The following is an 18,211-nucleotide window of genomic DNA, read 5'->3' as shown; positions in this document are numbered from 1 at the left end:
CCAAGACAAGAGGATCCATGGAGCTGGGCAGCGACAGCCATGGGGCTGGGGGTGTGCAAGGATCCCCATGGGTAGGGAAGGGGCTCCACAGTGCCATGCATGCGGCGAGATTGCCATGCAGCTCCCCTTGGGTATGCTCCATCAGTGCCGTCACCGCTTCCCGTTCCTACGGCTGCACTGAAAGGGACTCTAAATTCAGGGCTTGGCACCAGCTCATGAGTTTCACCCCTTCAGATCTTCCCCACACACTTAGAACTTACTCCATTAGCAAAATCATGTACCTACAGCACCATAAACAGACTAAAAACCAGTCTATAAATGCTAAGAGGTCAATTGTTTACCTGAAGAGAAAATAACCACTGCTATTTTAGCAACTCTTGATATCAAGGAAGCCTCGTGAAAGTTAATAAAAAACTATATTTGCAGATATTTTACAAAGACAACTTTGTTTGCATTGATTGAAAGACAGACCACCACCTTTTTCCAGGTAGCATTTCAGCAACAGCAGATTCCATTTCAAAAAGTAGTTTCGATACATTATAAAATAAGACAAATAAGCATGCTGAAGAAATAGTGCAGGCTATGCTCTTGGGGGTGGTAAGGAGGAGGCTCACTTCTAAATTTAGTTTAGCACCCGTGTCCCCAGGTGTGCTTTGCCTCAATGGGAATAATGACAAATGACATGTAACCATAACTACTGCTAATAAGTCCAGGCCTTGGAGAGTGGTTCAATTCAGACTTTAACACTAATTGTGTGAGAGGGGCATTTGTAAAGCAAACGAGAACACTCATTTTCATATAAGAACAATCGTATGTGATATTGAAGGGCAAGAAGAAAAGAATCAAGTCCAGTCTCCTTTTAGATAGTCTCTCTTCACCTTGGATACCATCGTGAGAAGGGCTGTTCCAAGCAGCCATTGCAGCATCATATTCTACTCTTGTTTCCAACATTTGCTCTAAAGTAACACAGACATGTAAGGGAGCTAAATTATTAAGTTATGAAAACTCAGCCACAATTGTAGTTGCTGAAACCGCTTTGCCCCCAACTCTTGCTGATCTAGCAAAAATAATTTTGCCGATTACCAATGCAAAGAATAGCTTTCTAATCCTGTGGTATTTCTGTATCCTCTTTCCACAGAAGAGAGGGGGAAATCATCTCTACACACAGCAATATGCTTTGGTAAGAAGCCTGGGAACCTTTCTTGTTGCAGCCAGGCAAGTGGCACCCTCACATGAGTTAAGTTTGTAGATTCTCTGGTTTCAGGTTCATTCATTAAGTACTGCTGTAAAGTCTCCATTCATTTTAATGGACCAGGAGACTGTACTGCAGAAGTACTTTGTGGAATGTGCCAAAGCACCATGAACACAGCAATGCTGAACAGCCCTTCTATTTACAGATAAATGAAGTGGGGGAAAGAGTAGGCATTCACTGAGTACACTGTGAAACGCAATTTCCTACCAAGCCATAACCTTGTACACCACAGCGGCACCAGCGGTGCCAGAAAAGGCCCACTCAGCTGCGTGTGATTTTCTCAGGAGGCATAAAGCCTGTGTCACCGAGCAATCGAAGCGCCACTTTGCCACTAGGGCGGATGACCAGGTGGGTGATGCTGCCATTGTTGAGGGATATCCGAAGCCAACCTTCGGGAGGAAATTGTAAAGCTCTGAAAAAGATAAGGAAAGCAGTTACTTCAGCATTTTGAAATGAGTTGTGCTTCTTTTCGCTGTTCTTTTTGCATAGAACACATTAGCATTTCAGCTGCAATATGTACCCGATAGCAAATTCAGAACAGAAACACTCCTACCCTTTGCAACTGAGACATAAACAAGGTGTGGTTTTGGTTTGCTTTTTTACAGAAATAAATGACATTGCAAGCACAGTAAAATCCTTCTGATTACAAACCTGAAGTCTCAGTCACAACTTAGTCCTCCTGCCCTCTTGCTTCCACCCCACACACTTGGCATTACAGTAAGCTTAGAGATACTACTTTCACTTTTGGCAAACACCTGCCTGCCGCTTGCTTTTGATGGCTAACTTGCTGACGTCCCTGCTACAACATGTGCTGCCTTGTGCAGATCCCACCTTACTTTTAACAAGCTGAAAATTCCCTCCAGGGAACCTTGCTTTGCCTCAGGAGTTATCCAAAACTGATTAACATTCCTACAATTCACCATAGCACTTTGCAAGTTGCAGGTACTTTAAGTGGGAATGAGATTCCTGTAAGAGGCTGGATTCTACAGTACAGAGCACAAGGCCATCCAAAGCATAAGGCCATCCACTGAACTGCACTTCAGTATCAAGGGTCCCAACTTCAACCTGAGGCTCTCAGTGGCTATGAGTGGCTTCCTAATCAGCAGCCAGGGCCAACTTGATATTTTTCATTTTCATTTTTCGGCTTACTGAGGGATTTTAAACTTCACCCAGCAAATCCATAGACAAGTTTCCAGAGGCATCACACAAAGAGGTGAAGCCAGCTTACCTATCCCTCATCTCCAAGGTTGGTTCACCCACCCTCACCATCTAGTGACTCAACCCCAATTCATAAGGCAAATTTATTCCAAGCAAAAGGACCTTTTGGCTCTTGCATTGTGTGAGATTATCACTTCCAGGTAGGAAGAAGAGACGGCCGCTGGAAATAACAAATCACCATGAGCATCAGTGGAACTGATCTCAGAGACAGCGTAAGAACATAAGAGTCTGCTAGATCAGGCCAATGACCAGTGTCTTGTTCTCACAGTGGCCAACCAGATGCCTGTGGGAAACCAGCAAGCAGGATCTGAGCACAAGAACTCTCCCCTGTCCTGTGATTTCCAGCAATTAATAAAATCCTACTTGGATTTAGAGGCCCAATACATTCAAGAAAATACCTAGCACACACAGTAAGAAGACGGGCTAAGCTATTTTGCCTGTTAATTGTAAATGTGGAAGAAAAATATACTCTGGGGAGATAATTTGTGATTTTGCAGTGAAAGGCCAGACAAATGAAGATATAAAGTTATCTAGTCTTTTTATAACACAGTGGTAAAGTCTGCGTCCATTACATTTATTTAAAAAAACACTGACCAGGTGAAACGTTAGGACAAATAAAGTTACAATGTAGTCAGCAAGCCTTCTTATGTGAAACAATATCAAAAGAGAGAGGTGGTTATGTGCACAGGAGAAAAACCCCACCATAGACCAATATGTAATTTCAGAAATGTAAAACATGGGATTTCATTGTGCCCATATAACATTTGTTAAATTTCAAAATTAAAACAAACATTTGGGATTGTATGAACGGTGAAATGTAGGAGGGGGGGGAGAAGAAAGGTTCATTGCTTCAAGGGTACAGGCTATAAATACTTAAATGAGTGTGCCCAATTTTGAGGAAGGAGGCAGACCTGCATGATCTTTCCTTTGACCTGAATTCCAAAGAGATACATTAAGTTGAACAGTAGTCCCAGAAGCTAAACTGTTCTTTTAAGTTAGTGTAATACTCAACCACCTTGCCTCAAGTCCAACAACCGTGCCCATCTTTTGCAAGAGTCAGTTACTACAATGGTTTCAAGTACAAATCACTCTTTCAAAAAATGAACATTTGTTGGCATAGTTTGATAAGTTAGAAGTTCAGCAGAAAGACATCAGTACAACTCTGAAACCATACAAAGAGCTTAATGTACCATCTGTTTCTACATACACTGAAATATGGTTCACACACAAACTACTCATTATGACTTGCACTGTTAATCTAGTTAGCCAGCGCAAGCACATATGTCACCCTCTATTAGAAATGTAATGTAACAGATGTGTACTAATATAGACAGGATATTAAATATTAAAGGGAAGCTACACGAGAGGTTGTTATGGAGGTTATAATCTAGCAAAAGGTCAGCAGACACCCTAGGTTTTAATATGCAGCTAAGAAGGCTTTTAACCTCTCTATGTGGCAATAGTCACGTTTCAATGTGGAAGGTTCTAGGAACAGGGTCAGCCTCTTATCAGGCTTGCACCACATGATATGACATTCCTTAAGGCAGATCCCTATCCAGAAGAAGGTGATCTTATCAACTTTTGAAATTTCAGGTCTCATTTGCTTTTGCAATGTTGACTGCCAGCTCATTTCTTGCTTGTTTGCAGTACATTGTTAAACAAATGCAGATGGGTGCATGAGTCTTGCAACACGATAGTCCAGCTCAAAACAGCTGAGCTGTGATGGAATATTTGATCTCATACTAGCTATTCCTACCTAATGTTTCTTGCCTACGCAAACAAAGCAACTCTAAACATACTCAACTTTCTGAGCTCATAATGTTCAATTCCTCTAATATATGGATGGCATACTGCGCTCCATGTCTCCCAGAAATGTTTAAGCCTCCCAGAAAACTACCACTGCACACATTTTCAACCACTCCTCCTGGATAGCAAACCCATTCTGAGCACACACCACCCCAATGGAACCTGTGAATAGATAATTAATTCCTTCACAGCATAAAGCCATCAAGGTGGTGTACAAGATAAAAACATAATCTCTAAAAATAAATTCAACAAGTTCTAAAAACAATGAAGTCATCCCTACGAGAAAAAGCAGCAAAACTACCTTTTCAGATATAAAATATTGGTATTCCACACATAACTGAGTCACAACATGGGCCAAATCCTTAAACAGAAATTTCCTCAGTAGGCACCTAAACATCGTGAGTTTGGATGGTACAGTCATACCTTGGTTTTCGAACAGCTTAGTTCACGAACAACTTGGAACTCGAACGCCGCAAACCCGGAAGTAGGTGTTCCGGTTTGCGAACTTTGCCTTGGAAGCCGAACTTACGGCGTGGCTTCCACAGCTTCCGATTGGCTGCAGGACGCCCCTGCAGCCAATCGGAAACCGTGCCTTGGTTTTTGAACATTTCGGAAGTCGAACAGACTTCTGGAACGCATTCTGTTCGAAAACCAAGGTACGACTGTAATTGATTAGAGAGCTCAAACTTCAGCACTAAAAGCCCAAGTATCCAGTGCAGGCTAAGTGCACTTTAGTTATGGATGCTTAAGCCTGTATGCTCTGTTCTCATGCTGCACTTCCAAAACAGAAGCACTTAACTAAATTCAGCATCTCTTTCAACCCAAATAGGTCTTCAGCACAGTTCAAAGAAACCAAGGTTACACTTAGAAGATGCAACCAAAAATGGTAGAGTTGAGCAGGATGTAACATGAGGGACAACTGTACATGTCTCAAAACATTTATTTGATGCCAGAACGGAAATCCAGTTTCACAGCTCAGGGGCAGAAGACCTGCTAGACAGTTACTTTGGATTTAAGTAATAATTTGTTTTGCTAACCCAAACTTTGGTCCAGGATTTGGAAGTTCTGCAAGCAGAGCATTAGATAAGCTGCATTCTCATTTTTCCATTTCTAAATTTCATAATACGTTTAGTATGGAAGGTCTATTTGTTTTAAAATCCCCTACTCAAAAATAGAGATTAGAGCAAAGCTTCAAATTAATCTGGCAGTCATATGCTCTCTGGACAGCTGTTCATTTTACTGTGCACACACCCTCTCCAAATAACTCAGAACCGCTAAATGCATTTGATTGCTTAAGTTAAGGGGTTAGCACATTATTGTTTTGGCCATGAAGAGCCAATCTAAATTATTTCAGAAGGTTTCCCATACCCACCAGTTTGTTTCAATGCCATAGTTACCTGCACACTATGTAACGAATGACATTAGCATGACAGACGTAGATTTCATAGCTATCCTCTTCCTGCTTTACATCAGCCCTATGAATGTAGTTTCGGAAGGCAGCTTCAATCCGAGCCCCATCTTCATAATACTGCTAAAAGGCAGATAATTGGTTATTGATGTATATATTTAAACATGCACAAGCTTTTCATCTTTAACTTACCATTAGTGTTGGCTACAGAAAAGGATTTTGACATTTCTGATCAAGATACAGAGGTCATTATCCAACCTCAATAACCTGATGGGATTACTGCCCTACTGAAGGCTATTTTTCTCCACCATCTGAAGTCCATCTTATCAATAGAAATGGACTGCACAGAACACACCTCTTCTGGACCAAACTCAGTGTGCTGGGTTGTGCCTTTTAAACTCTACGCCGCCTGGGCAATGGATAACTTATAGGAGGTGCTACTAACTGTGCATCATCCTGTTTATTAGGTCATTAAGCTGGGCTTTGTTCTGTGTTTCCTCATTCACCGAGTTCAGAATGATTAAAGAAAAAAGGTAGGACCTTGCTGCTGTGGCTCCCATTCTTTAAAGTTCTCTCTCTAGTGATATATTGAAATGTTAATTCCTTTTGCTGTTGGATGAAAATATTCTTGTTTAATAAAATATTCTGTTAATCAGCATGTGCCACTTTGGGTGGATTAGCAGTCAGAAGAAACCTGAGGAAACTTGTCTACATTGCTGTAAGTAAAGCCAAAGATTACACAACATTAAGGCAATTGCTTATACAAAAATCTTACCACAGCTTCTGGCTTCCAGTGGGAGCTAGGAGGATTCGGTTCAATTGGAGCTCCTTCACGCAGAAGGTCAGTGCTCGATTTCTTCACCCCTGGGGGAAGAAAAATGAAGACATGCATTTCAGAGCCTTGTCTCCAGGGCCATCTCTGACATTAAACTCTAGATCTTCATCTATACAAAGTAAGTTAGCATATCAAAGGTACTGCAAATCTTTTAATACCCTGGTTGTAAACTCGTGTTATGACAAGCAAGGAAGAATAGTGCATGACCTGAAGGTTTTGTGCTAGAATGTACTCCTTGTACAAGTAACGTGCATCATGTCAGAGACAGATTAAGAGAAAGGGTCTTGTTGGTGACTTGTGGAAGTCAGTTGGTTTTTCACATCTCAGCCAGTGTATCAGTATCAGCCAGTGTGATGTATCAGCAGAGTATGTGCAGCCCCCAGCAGAGTCTTAAGAGATTTCTTGCTTCCAGCAGCCAGTTTCTTCTAGAATTCCAAGTTAAGGGAAAAACTCCTCCCACTCAGTTCAAAGTAACAAAGAGTTTACTGTCTCCAGACACAAGACAAAGCTAAGCGCTACTACCTACTATGTACATTTCTTCTGGTCCTTGACGTAAAGATATATCACCATGCTAGCTAACGCTGCTGTGTAAAACCCACAACCTCTTCCCCCAACTCTCACAGATTCAGTCAGACCCTGACAGCAAACAGAACAATATCAGGACAGGCGCAACATCAGAACAGGACCAGACAAGATGTCACATAATGAAAGCAATGCCCCAGTGACTATTATACCTGTCTCTACTCGTAGGCATATCTCCTGAACCAATGGAAGGGTGAATGACTCAGCAAGTCATACACTTGAGCTTGCTCTGTTGCTATGGTAACCCAGTGCACCTGCGCTCTTATCTCAGAACATCCAGACATGGGGGATCAGAGTGGTTCCCCACCACTAACATAGAGGAAAGAATTTGGGCAAACCTCTGCAGCAACACCTTGGTAGTTTAGTCGGTAGAGCGCAAGACTTAATTTCAGGGCCGTGTGTTCAAGCCCCATGTTGAGCAAAAGATTCCTGCATTGCATGGTTGCACTAGATGACCCTTGTGGTCCCTTCCAACAGTACAATACAATTCTATGATTCTATGTACTAATGTTTTCTTAAACATATCACTATGTGTTATTTCCCACATTTCAGTCAATATTGGTTCTCAAACAATTAAAATTAATAAACAGTAAATATATTAGGAATACATGGGAGGTGTTTATCAAAAACATTTAACAGGCCTTCATCAGAATATTCCAGGGCAGGCAAACAATTCACGTAACACACAAATATAGTGCTTTTTTTTTAATGACATAAAGGCAAACTGAAGACATAAAACTTAGGAACAAAAAAAAAAAAGCCCAATTCCAACTATAATTCCCCATCTAAAATGCCTATGGCAAGGGCTTAATCAGGCACCATATGTCAATGCTTTGATTCAAGAATGCACCCAGCTTAGTCTGCATGGCCCACTCTGTGTTTATTAAAGCCACACTGTCTATTTAGAACAAATTATGTTTCCTGATTCAACAAGAGAATTCACTCACCAGGAAGATGCTTGCTGATGATGTTGGTTGTTTCAGTTGCTCTGGTCATAGAAGAATGGACAATTTTATCAAATTTCAGTCCCAAGCTTGCAAGCCTTTGCCCTGTCAACTCAGCTTGTTCACGACCTAAAAATTAAGGCGACGTATAAATTGCAATGTGTCTCTTTTAACACATTCGGGTGTGTGTGTGTGTAAAATAAGATTTCTACATTAGGTAGACCTTTTGTCCCAGCACAATGATACACAAACAGTTATTGCCACTGTTGTTCTTTCAACTTGTATCTTCATCCAAACAGATACAATGAATTTTTGAGTATGTGGAAGTACAAGTAGAATTCCAAATGGGGCCTCCTTGCTAATCAAGGGTTTGTTTAATCAGGAAGAAGGTTGCATTGTTTGTAGAACTATTTAATAATATTGTTTTATATATATGTATATATAAATATATTATAAAATATATATGTACGATGCTTTATAGCAGTACAAAATTATAATCTAAAATTCAACAGAGGATAAATAAGTAGAAGGGAAGGGTAGCGTAGGCAAATGTAAAGAAAATATATGCATTTGTTTCAGTTACATATGCATAGCCTTGGCGACAGGAATAGTTGCTAGGAGATTGGAACTAGGGTGCTGAGCCAAAGACTATATGGAAAAGGAGGGCTTTGAAAGATTTGAAGAAGCGGGGGGTGGGGCAACATACAGGTATTCTGGGAGGCAGTTCAAAGCATACCAATCAGCAAGGGTGGGGTCTTCTCAAAGAGTAGGAAACCTTCACATGGATTAGGGTAGTCAAGTACAGGTCATGGGCAAATAAGAGCAAAGGGATGAGAAGCAAGGGAAAGAGGGATTTGAAAGCCACTAGACTTAGTGATTTGATGAATAGGCAAGACCAAGTGAACCTACAGAGAAATGCTGCAATATAAAGTTTTCCTGTGCATCAGAAAAGCCAGTCATATTGGAGAAGAGGGAAAGAAATCATGTGTCCAGCTGTGCTCCTTACTGCAACAGCAAACTAGGCCAAATATTGCTCTTCCAGCATTGGCAGAGAAGGCACTGGGGGCAGAAAAGGCTGGGCAACAGACTTGGGGATGAAATGACACAGCTACTGCAACTATTTATTTACACAGCTGACCAACAAAAGTTTGTAATGCCTAAATGCCAATTCACAATGGAAATAATCTACCTGTTAAGAACACCACTCTGGTCTCTGCCACGAAGTACTAAGGGTGACTGAATAGTTTCCCTACCCCACATTTTAACGAGAGGCAATCAAATCAGTAAATAAACTGGCAAGTTTGCTTTCTCCCCCAGCTCTGAGGTATGAAAGGGCCAGTCATACATACCAAGCTTGGTCAGAATTCTCTCTTTATCACTGTTCCCATCTGTGTTGTACTGAGAATGGCGTATGAGGAATATGTGTCTGGTAGCTTTTGCTTTGTAGTGGGCTAGACGAGATGAGTCCTCCTCTTCCCCAGTCTCTTCATTTTTCTTTTTCAGGTTCATAAGAGCCAGTGGTTCTCTCCTGAAAATCATTTTGAAGTTTATCTTTCTGTATCAATAAATGATGGGGCAGAGGTAGCCAACATAGTGCTCACCAGATGTCTGACTACAATGCCCATAATTCCTGACCATTGGTCATGTTGGCTGGGGCCAGTGGGAATTGGGCAGTCCAACAACATACATAGAGCTCTATGTTAAGATACCCCTGTAATAAGATAACTGGACATGCAATTGAAGTGACCCAACAACATCCTTTTCAGTGCCAAGTGTTCGCTTGACAAAATCAACCAGATTTACAGTGGTACCTCTGGTTACGAACTTAATTCATTCCAGAGATCCATTCTTAAGCTGAAACCGTTCTTATCCTGAGGCGCGCTTTCGCTAATGGGGCCGGCCTCTGGTGCACAATTTCCATTCGCATCCTGGGGCAAAGTTCGCAACCAGGAGCAGCTACTTCCGGGTTAGTGGAACTCATAACCTGAAGCGTTCATAACCAGAAGTGTTTGGTACAGACGTACCACTGTAACAATGCTCACTTTATATCCCCCACGCAATCCCTCATTAAGAAGTTCAACATCTCAATAATGTCTCATTTCTACCCATTGAGAAAGGCAGTTTGGGGGCAGTTTGTGAAGCCAGAAAGAAAAGGCAGCAGTGCAAAGCTTCGGGAGTCTAGTGCAATGAGAGATTTAGAGGTATGACTGGTGCCCAAAGAAACACTTTTAGACATACCAAAGAACTGAGGCATGAGCCTGCAATGCGTGCGTAAAAAAACATACAGTATCTAAGCACAGTGCACTACAACTACTACAGCAGGCAAATAATTTATTAAGTGGTCTGCCAAGATCCTAAGCAATTTTTAAGTGATCTGTGGTGGGGAGAGGTTTGGGAACCACTGCACTAGTACATGAACCAGCCCTATACCAAGACTCATCTTCTGAAGCAGCCATTTGGAGTTGCTCAGTTTCATTCCAGTGTCTGAAATTATTAATCACTGTATTTTCACTGGTCCATTAATGCACCAGTTCAGCCAATATCTTTGGATCTTTTCTGCCAACGGGGTACAAAATTGTAGGTTTTCCCATCATCCATCTGGAACATCTCTCCATTCTTTTCCTTCTGTTCTGATTTCTCACAGCTGTCTCAGCTTTTAGCAATGAAAGGGGAAATTCTTGGAAGTAAATATCAGCTTATGTACTCAAATGTGGTTTTTTAAAGTTTTGGAATATTATAGAAGAGTCAAAGAGTTATTTTAACTTCTGGAAGACAAAGTGGACTAGCACAAAAGAAAGTATATATAAGACAGCCCTATCACACAGAACACATTAAATATTGATACATCTTTTTGATGATGTTTATGCTATTAATACATTTCACAACAGCAATATAGCAGCACCAAGTATTTCTCTTCTCACATACTTTGTAGGGGTGTGCACCAACCACTAGATTTGATTCAGACCCCGATTTGGTGCTTAAGAAACTAACCCAATTTAGTTTGACCCAGTTTGAATCAGATTTTTTTTAAGGGAAGAAATTGTAAATGCTACTTGATGAAGCTGCTACAATAGGAACAACTTAGTTTCCACAATACCACTAGCACAACTGCAAATACATGCACCACTTAATGCAATTCCGAAGTCTGGATGTTAGAAACAAGCCAGAACTGTACCCACCCCACATATTTTCCTTTAGTTTATTTACAGATAGTCTTATGTCCCATTCACACCCAGAAGTTATCTTAGTACTTAACAGTTTAAGCAGAACCATGAGATAAGAGGTATGAGATACAGAACAGAAGACAGATATGTATGGCCTTCACAGCTTTGGGGAAGGGCCATAGCTCAACAGAAAAGCATATAGGAGGTCCCAGGTTCAATCCCCAGTATCTCCAAATAGTGTGGGGGGAGGGAGGTCCAAGCCTGAAACCCTGAAGAGTTGCTGCCTATCAGTGTTGACAATATTGAATTAGATGGACTATTGCCTGGCTAATTAATTTTGATGAACTCTATTTTTTTTTAATATTAACAAAATTAAGAAAACTTGAAGTTTTAAAATGAAAAATATTGGCCTGGCAAGCAATATAACTAATTGTTCATTGCTATCACACCGATCCAAGGAACTTCTCTGCAAAGTCCTCAGGGACCCAAAGAATATTTATTATATATATTACTTCCTTCATCTGAAGATCACAGGGCGGTTCACAGCATAAAAGTTAAATGTGCTAAAAATTGAAACATGCTAGCAAGGCAAAATTTTAATACCAAAGTTTACAATTCTAGCATATGAGCTGACACATGATTGTGCACCTGTTCTGAGTTTACCTATTCACTGCTCTCAGAACGATTTTGAAGAAAAGCTAAATAATATAGACTTTGAAGTGAGACAGAAAAGTGGTTTTTCCCATGGTGGGTACAGTTGAGAAACTGCAGTGTTGTGCCATAGAAGGGAATAAGCCAAGTTTGAACAGATGTCACCAAATGACATATCCGTAATAAGCCTCTCATTTATTTGTGCACACATCTGCAATGTGTAGTGGTGCCAAGCCATTATAAAATTAGGAGGTGGGAGGACTTTTGCTCAGATTTAGTGTTATTAAACCAGAGATAGAACCATCTGGGAAGGAATTAAATAAAAGTATAAGCTTAGCACTTCCCTCTAGCTCAGCCTTCCCTACCCTGGTACTCTCCAGATGTTTTAGACTACATCTACCATCAGCCCCGTGGGACGCGGATGGAACTGTGGTGTAAACCACTGAGCCTTGGGCTTGCCGATCGGAAGGTTGGCGGTTCGAATCCCTGCGACGGGGTAAGCTCCCGTTGCTTGGTCCCAGCTCCTGCCAACCTAGCAGTTCAAAAGCATGTCAGAGTGCAAGCAGATACAGTGGTACCTTGGGTTAGTAACTTAATTCGTTCCAGTGGTACCCCAGTGGCCCAGTCTTAACCTGAAACTGTTCTTAACCTGAGGTACCACGTTAGCTAATGGGGCCTCCCGCTCCCGCCGCGCAGCCACTGCACAATTTCTGTTCTCATCCTGAAGCAAAATTCTTAACCTGAGGTACTATTTATGGGTTAGCGGAGTCTGTAACCTGAAGCGTCTGTAACCTGAGGTACCACTGTATATTATTTAATAGATTTATACCCGATCTCATCAGGAAACTTTCTGTTATTTTGAGATTCTCTAAAGGTTCTCTAACCCCAATTATTAAAATGTCCTTTCACATCCAATACTGGTGTAGAAGACTCTCCTAAACTGCCAGGAGTCAACATAACCACCTAAATATGTTAAGTGGGGAATTATATTTGCATTGTTGTGGCATGGTAAAGAGTCAAGTTTATTAACAATGAGTGCTGAATTCATAATTTTGACTCATCACCAATTTAAATCTCCTTGGATATTAAGAGAATGAATCCACATCCTGCTGAAAATTGCTAGGTATACTCCTCAATTTTCATTTTCCACCCCAGGCACAGCTGTGCTTCAGCAAACAAGGGTGAAGCATAAATACCAGTTCAAAAGCAGACATCCATTAGAGTTTGTTCACATTAAGCTTTCATAAACTTGGCAGACTGAATGCAACTTCTCCTATTAAGTTTCTCAACATTTCTTAAGGCGAACATAGGGAAGTGGCAAGAAGTACAAGTGTGGTTCTCAGATATATGTTCAGCAACCACATCTCACAAGATTTACCAGAAGTCTATCTAAATCACATATTCACAGTAACATACATGTGCATTTCAGCACTGCCTGTAGTTAAAAGCTGTGTAAGAAGCCCTCCGAGCCAATACAAGCCACAACTAGGGATGAATCTTGACCTGTGGCAGAAATAGTTGAAAATATAAAACTGCTTGCTGGACAGAGGTAGGTGGGGTAGCAAGTGCTGAGTACAAGTGACCATCAGGTTTCTGGGCACCCTGAGCATCCAGATACAATGGAATAAATGTTTGGCAATAAATACACTGGATCACATTTACCTCTTCAAAACAAAAAAAAATTTTTTCTTTCCAGTAGCACCTTAAAGACCAACTAAGTTAGTTCTTGGTATGAGCTTTCGTGTGCATGCACACTTCGTCAGATACACTGAAGCAGAAGTTGCCAGATCCTTCTATATAGTGAGAAGGTGGGGAGGGGTATTACTCAGAAGGGTGGTGGGAATGGGTGGTTGGCCACCTTCTCACTATATAGAAGGATCTGGCAACTTCTGCTTCAGTGTATCTGACGAAGTGTGCATGCACACGAAAGCTCATACCAAGAACTAACTTAGTTGGTCTTTAAGGTGCTACTGGAAAGAAAAAAATTTTTTTTGTTTTGACTATGGCAGACCAACACGGCTACCTTTCTGTAACATTTACCTCTTGTCACTCAAGGTGTTAGTAAGGAAAAACTACAGCCATTTAGTGCTGTAGTCAAATGCTAATGCAAATTAAAATGTACAACCATAACTGAACACTGAAAAGATGGGAGAAAAGTCTTCTTGTAAAAAATACAAGTTTGTTTTTTGAGGTATTTTTAACATTTTGCAGTCACTGAATAGATTGGGATTCTCTCCCAGTAAGAATATGGGCCTTAAAATCAATGTTAAGAATGGCAAGCAGGGAGTAAAAAATGGTAGGAAACAGATCGTGTGTATAGACTGCGTAACTCTCCAGGAAAAACAGGGAGATAATCCATTCTAAGATTGCAATTCAGTAAAGTTACTCAAAGTGTTTGGGTTAAGAATGTGCTTTTGTTTAATTAGGCTGCAGATATTTTAAAAACTGTACTTTTTTATTAGAGGTACTGAAGGGAATGGTTGTGTTATATTAGGAGAGACATTTCCCATCTCTCCACAATGAAGACTGCCCGCTGCAACAAATTCAGGCACTTAACTTAAAACATACATCTTTCCTGCAGAATTGCATTTACTCACATGCACGTTTCATCAACTAAGCCCCATTCAAAATGGATAAATTCTATTTAAACAAGTTATTTTTATTTGGACTCCTAGCTCATACAAAACAAAGACCCCCTCATAGCCTTCATTTGTGCCAGGGCAGAGTCCCTGCATCTGTTTATATTATGCCAGAACTCCATAATAAAGATTACACAACACATCATTTATGAAATACACTGCTACAGGATGTAGAGGTACCGAGGAACTTAGATGGCTTTCAACTAGGATTAGACAATGGCTCTTAAGCCGCAACTACTTTTCCCATATAGCATTCCCAGGAGCTATGCATTACCTTTGGGCTTTGCAGCTTCCTGGAGACATTTACCTGACTTTTTTTGGGACACATGAACTAAATGACTTTTTAGAATCCTTGTTTCAGCAGATTTATGTTCCACTTTTTGACTAAGTTCTCAAGTTTCAACTCACAAAAGTCTCTCCCTTATTCCCCAAGAGGGATTTCTCGCCATATTTTGTATTAACATGACGAAGGGCCTGTCATCCCTGCACTAGACGACGATAAAGTCAATCAAAGCTGTACCACCAACTCTGATTTATGAAAGTATTTCTGTATCAGGATGTCTTAAAACACCAGAACCTTACAACACAAAACACCTATTACAAAGCACATGATCTATCCGCCACTCCATGCCCTCAAATACATGTAATTAAGAGGCAGCAGCTCCTTAAAGCAACGGCCGGGTAAATCCACCCCCTCACTTTTAGCAACACTGCACTTCAAACCCACGAAATCGTCTGGAGATGCAGCTCTTTCGACAATCGGGAAGAGTCAGCGTTTCATTTTTCACTTTCATTTTCTTTTCTGGTGAAGGGAAAAGCCCTTTATATAAATAATAAAGCAACCGAACGATTAAAATATGACGACGGCGAAGTCCATGGCGGGGGGTGGGATGGGGGGTTGCCAACAGAGAGCAGCCTGGAGTGCTCCTGTGCTTTTGAAGGGTTGCCAACTTACGGCATCTTGGCCTGCTCCTATTACCTTGGGGAGGTGTTTTTTGGCGGCGGGGGTGGGGAATGGGATTTTCGCCCGCCCGCCAAGAGGCCTGAAGATGCTTCGCTTTACCTGTCCCAGTTGTCGTCCCAATAGCCGCAGTTGGGCTTCTCCAGCCAGCCAGGCGCCGTGGCGGGGCAGGAGGCTGCGTTGGCCGGCGAAGACAGAAGCAGCAGCCCCGGCGAGGGAGCCGCGGATGGAGGTAGGGGAACCGGGGCGTCGCCGGAGCTTTTCCCCACCACCTGCTGCTGCTGCTTCCCGAGAGGCACCGCGGAGAAGAAGACAGAGCCGCCCGCCAACCCGCAAGCGGCGGCCGCGGCCACCGCAACGACCCGCCTGAACGCCATGGAAGGAACTGAGGGAGGTAGGCAGGCGACGAAGAAGAAAGCGCGCGAGCGAGCGGCGCGGAATAGGGGCGCCCGAGCCTAAATAAGCGGCGAAGGAAAGGCGGACTGAGGGAGAGGGAGGAGCAGGAGGAAAAGGCACCGCCGGCAGCCCGCGTCACACGCCCCCTTCACAGCGCCGCTCTGCCGAGGCGGGCAAGGCAGGCAGGCAGGCAAGCTGACTCCCGCCGTCGACGGCGCCCAGCGTGGGACAAGATTGCTCCGTTCCTGAGGAGAAAAGCGTTTCTGAAGGAAACTGGCGAGAAGGGGAAGGGGGCGCCAACCTCCTCGCGCACGCGCCCTTTACCTCCGTTGTTTTTGCGCGTTTCCTTTTTTTTGCATTCTGTTATATTACTCGTTCTCCAGTCCTTTTATTTTATTTTAATCGAAGAAAGGAAACGAAGCAAACGCCTCGCCTCGCGTACATGATGTGAGCATACAAAATGAAGATGGGGTGCGGGATGGGGAAGAGAGCGTAAATACCGGTTTTACCTGAATATACACTTTGGAAAAGGAAAAGAAAAGAAAAGAAAAAGAATAAAACACCCCCTCCCCAGTGAATCTAATTGTGAGAAAAAGACTAGGAGTGGGTCACGAAAATACTAGTTGTTGAAATTATATATTTCTTTTATACGCCGCCTTTTCCCCCGGACGGGACTCGAGGCAGCTCGCAGATAAAAATAACGACTGTTCAAAACCAAAAGTTAGCGTCCAGTTACTTCCCGAAGAATTTATACCAACGTGTTTGCTTGCTTTGGTATTTGCATCTGCTCTTTCCCCCTCCTAACAGGAGTTTTCTGAGCGACTTTTCTCAAGGTTAGGTTTAAAACACACTTAACGTATCCACGCCATGCGTTTCAAATGCATGCAATGCACACACAACATGAAGAATATTTGGGAACTGTAGTTTCTCCCCTCACAGCTGCACTGCGTAGCATTCCTAATACAGTTCACAGATTCTTTGAGAGAAATCCTCTGCTTTAAATGTGTATCACAGAAAATTACATGCACTGAATGTGATTTAAATGCTTTGTGTGGATCTGCATGTACGTGCAAAACTAATATAGAAAAGCACGCACACAAAAAACTCAATCAATTCCTCTCTCTAGGCTTTATCAGCACTATACATTTAAGGCAGTATCATACCACTTTAAATTGTCATGGCTTCCCCCAAAGACTTGGGAACCGTAGTTTCTTAAAGGTGTTGCGAGTTGTTGAGAAACCCCTATTCCCCTCAGATAAGTGACTTAAGAGGGTGATGACCCATTTACTCAACAATCCACAGGCCTAAAAAAGGTTTCTGTGCCTTATTTGGGTTTTAAAGGTTGACTCCAGTAATGCTAAGACGATTGTGTTGACAATCACTGCTGCTGTGAAAAGTATTTCAATTGTAGGGTCACAGACTGTACTTCTAGCAGTTCATTGCCAATTCACTCCATCCTCACCTGCCATGTTTATATGTATGTGTATATATCACACATAGCCCCAAAATATTATTTCCAAAGTAGGTGAAAGGGGATTAAAACAACAAATAATATTAAATGTAAGCAAGTGTAAAGTAATGCACATTGGGGCAAAAGAATCTGAACTTCACATCTTGGAATTTCCATAGCTGAATGCAAATGCTGACCCAATGTGCAGCTGTAGTTGGTTTTTTTTAAAAAAAGATAAATTCTGTGGTAGGGATCGTTACAATTGATTGATAATAAGACTGTCCATATCATAATGCCCTTACACGACAGGGTTGGCCCTGTTAAACTTAGGCCAACCATCTGTCATTGCTACTACACCACACTTCAACCAGTGTGATCAGCGGAGCATGCACAGCTCCAGCAGAGTTTTCCAGCAGAACACCAGAGTTTTCCTAGGCTGGATCTGCACTGATCTGTAAAAATGCTGTAAAAACAACAATGTAATATACAGTAGCTCTCAAAGCAATTTCCCATTGTCGAAGGTTTGCTGCTCTACAGCGCCATTTGGTGTCACCTTTTTATAACACATGTTTAACGCTGTAACCGACCAGTGTAGATTCGCCCCTGCTTTCCGGTAGTCAATCTTTTACAGAGTTCTTGGTTAAAGAAACTCCTTGCCTGCTCAGTTCATTTCAAAGTATGAAGTGTTTAAGACAAGCTTAAAACACACTAGCAATATAAACTTTAAGAGTACATCATGAACTAATCTCCTATAGCACAGTTCTTCCGGTTTTAGCAAGGATGCTGGCTCTTGGGGGCTGAGCCCTTTTGGACCGCCTCAATATTTTTAGGGTGGGGGCCAGCCCTCCCCTGACTCTTCCGACATCACATGCATGTCATAGCCCCCCCCCCCATTGCCTTTGCAA

At 42.0% G+C, this 18,211-nt stretch overlaps 1 protein-coding gene across 2 annotated transcripts; it reads right to left on the bottom strand.

Annotated features, from left to right (window-relative positions):
- Positions 1 to 397: 397 nt before the first annotated feature.
- PGAM5 (PGAM family member 5, mitochondrial serine/threonine protein phosphatase) lies at positions 398 to 16,158 on the bottom strand. 2 transcript variants are annotated; one of them, XM_083590551.1, is made up of 6 exons: positions 15,563 to 16,158; positions 9,395 to 9,573; positions 8,049 to 8,174; positions 6,460 to 6,548; positions 5,674 to 5,804; positions 398 to 1,664 (listed from the first exon to the last, which is right to left on the bottom strand). In XM_083590551.1, exons 1-6 carry the CDS (start codon positions 15,835 to 15,837, stop codon positions 1,514 to 1,516), a joined length of 951 nt encoding a protein of 316 aa, XP_083446677.1. In that variant the 5' UTR covers positions 15,838 to 16,158; the 3' UTR covers positions 398 to 1,513. The 2 variants fall into 2 exon arrangements, with proteins under 2 accessions (XP_083446677.1, XP_083446676.1); XM_083590550.1 differs by having other exon boundaries at positions 5,674 to 5,807; positions 15,563 to 16,055.
- Between the last annotated feature and the right edge of the window lie 2,053 nt (positions 16,159 to 18,211).

This window comes from Podarcis filfolensis, assembly GCF_964270895.1.
Source record: "Podarcis filfolensis genome assembly, chromosome: 16".
NCBI classification, from domain to species: Eukaryota; Metazoa; Chordata; class Lepidosauria; order Squamata; family Lacertidae; genus Podarcis; species Podarcis filfolensis.
This window is presented reverse-complemented; position numbering and strand designations above follow the sequence as displayed.

Coding starts and splice junctions, on each gene's coding strand:
- PGAM5 (XM_083590550.1), bottom strand. CDS start 15,837: ATGGCGTTCAGGCGGGTCGTTGCGGTGGCCGCGGCCGCCGCTTGCGGG. Junction 9,574..15,562: donor TGGGACGACAACTGGGACAG/GTAAAGCGAAGC, acceptor AATGATTTTCAG/GAGAGAACCACTGGCTCTTA. Junction 1,665..5,673: donor ATTCGTTACATAGTGTGCAG/GTAACTATGGCA, acceptor TATCTTTTTCAG/AGCTTTACAATTTCCTCCCG.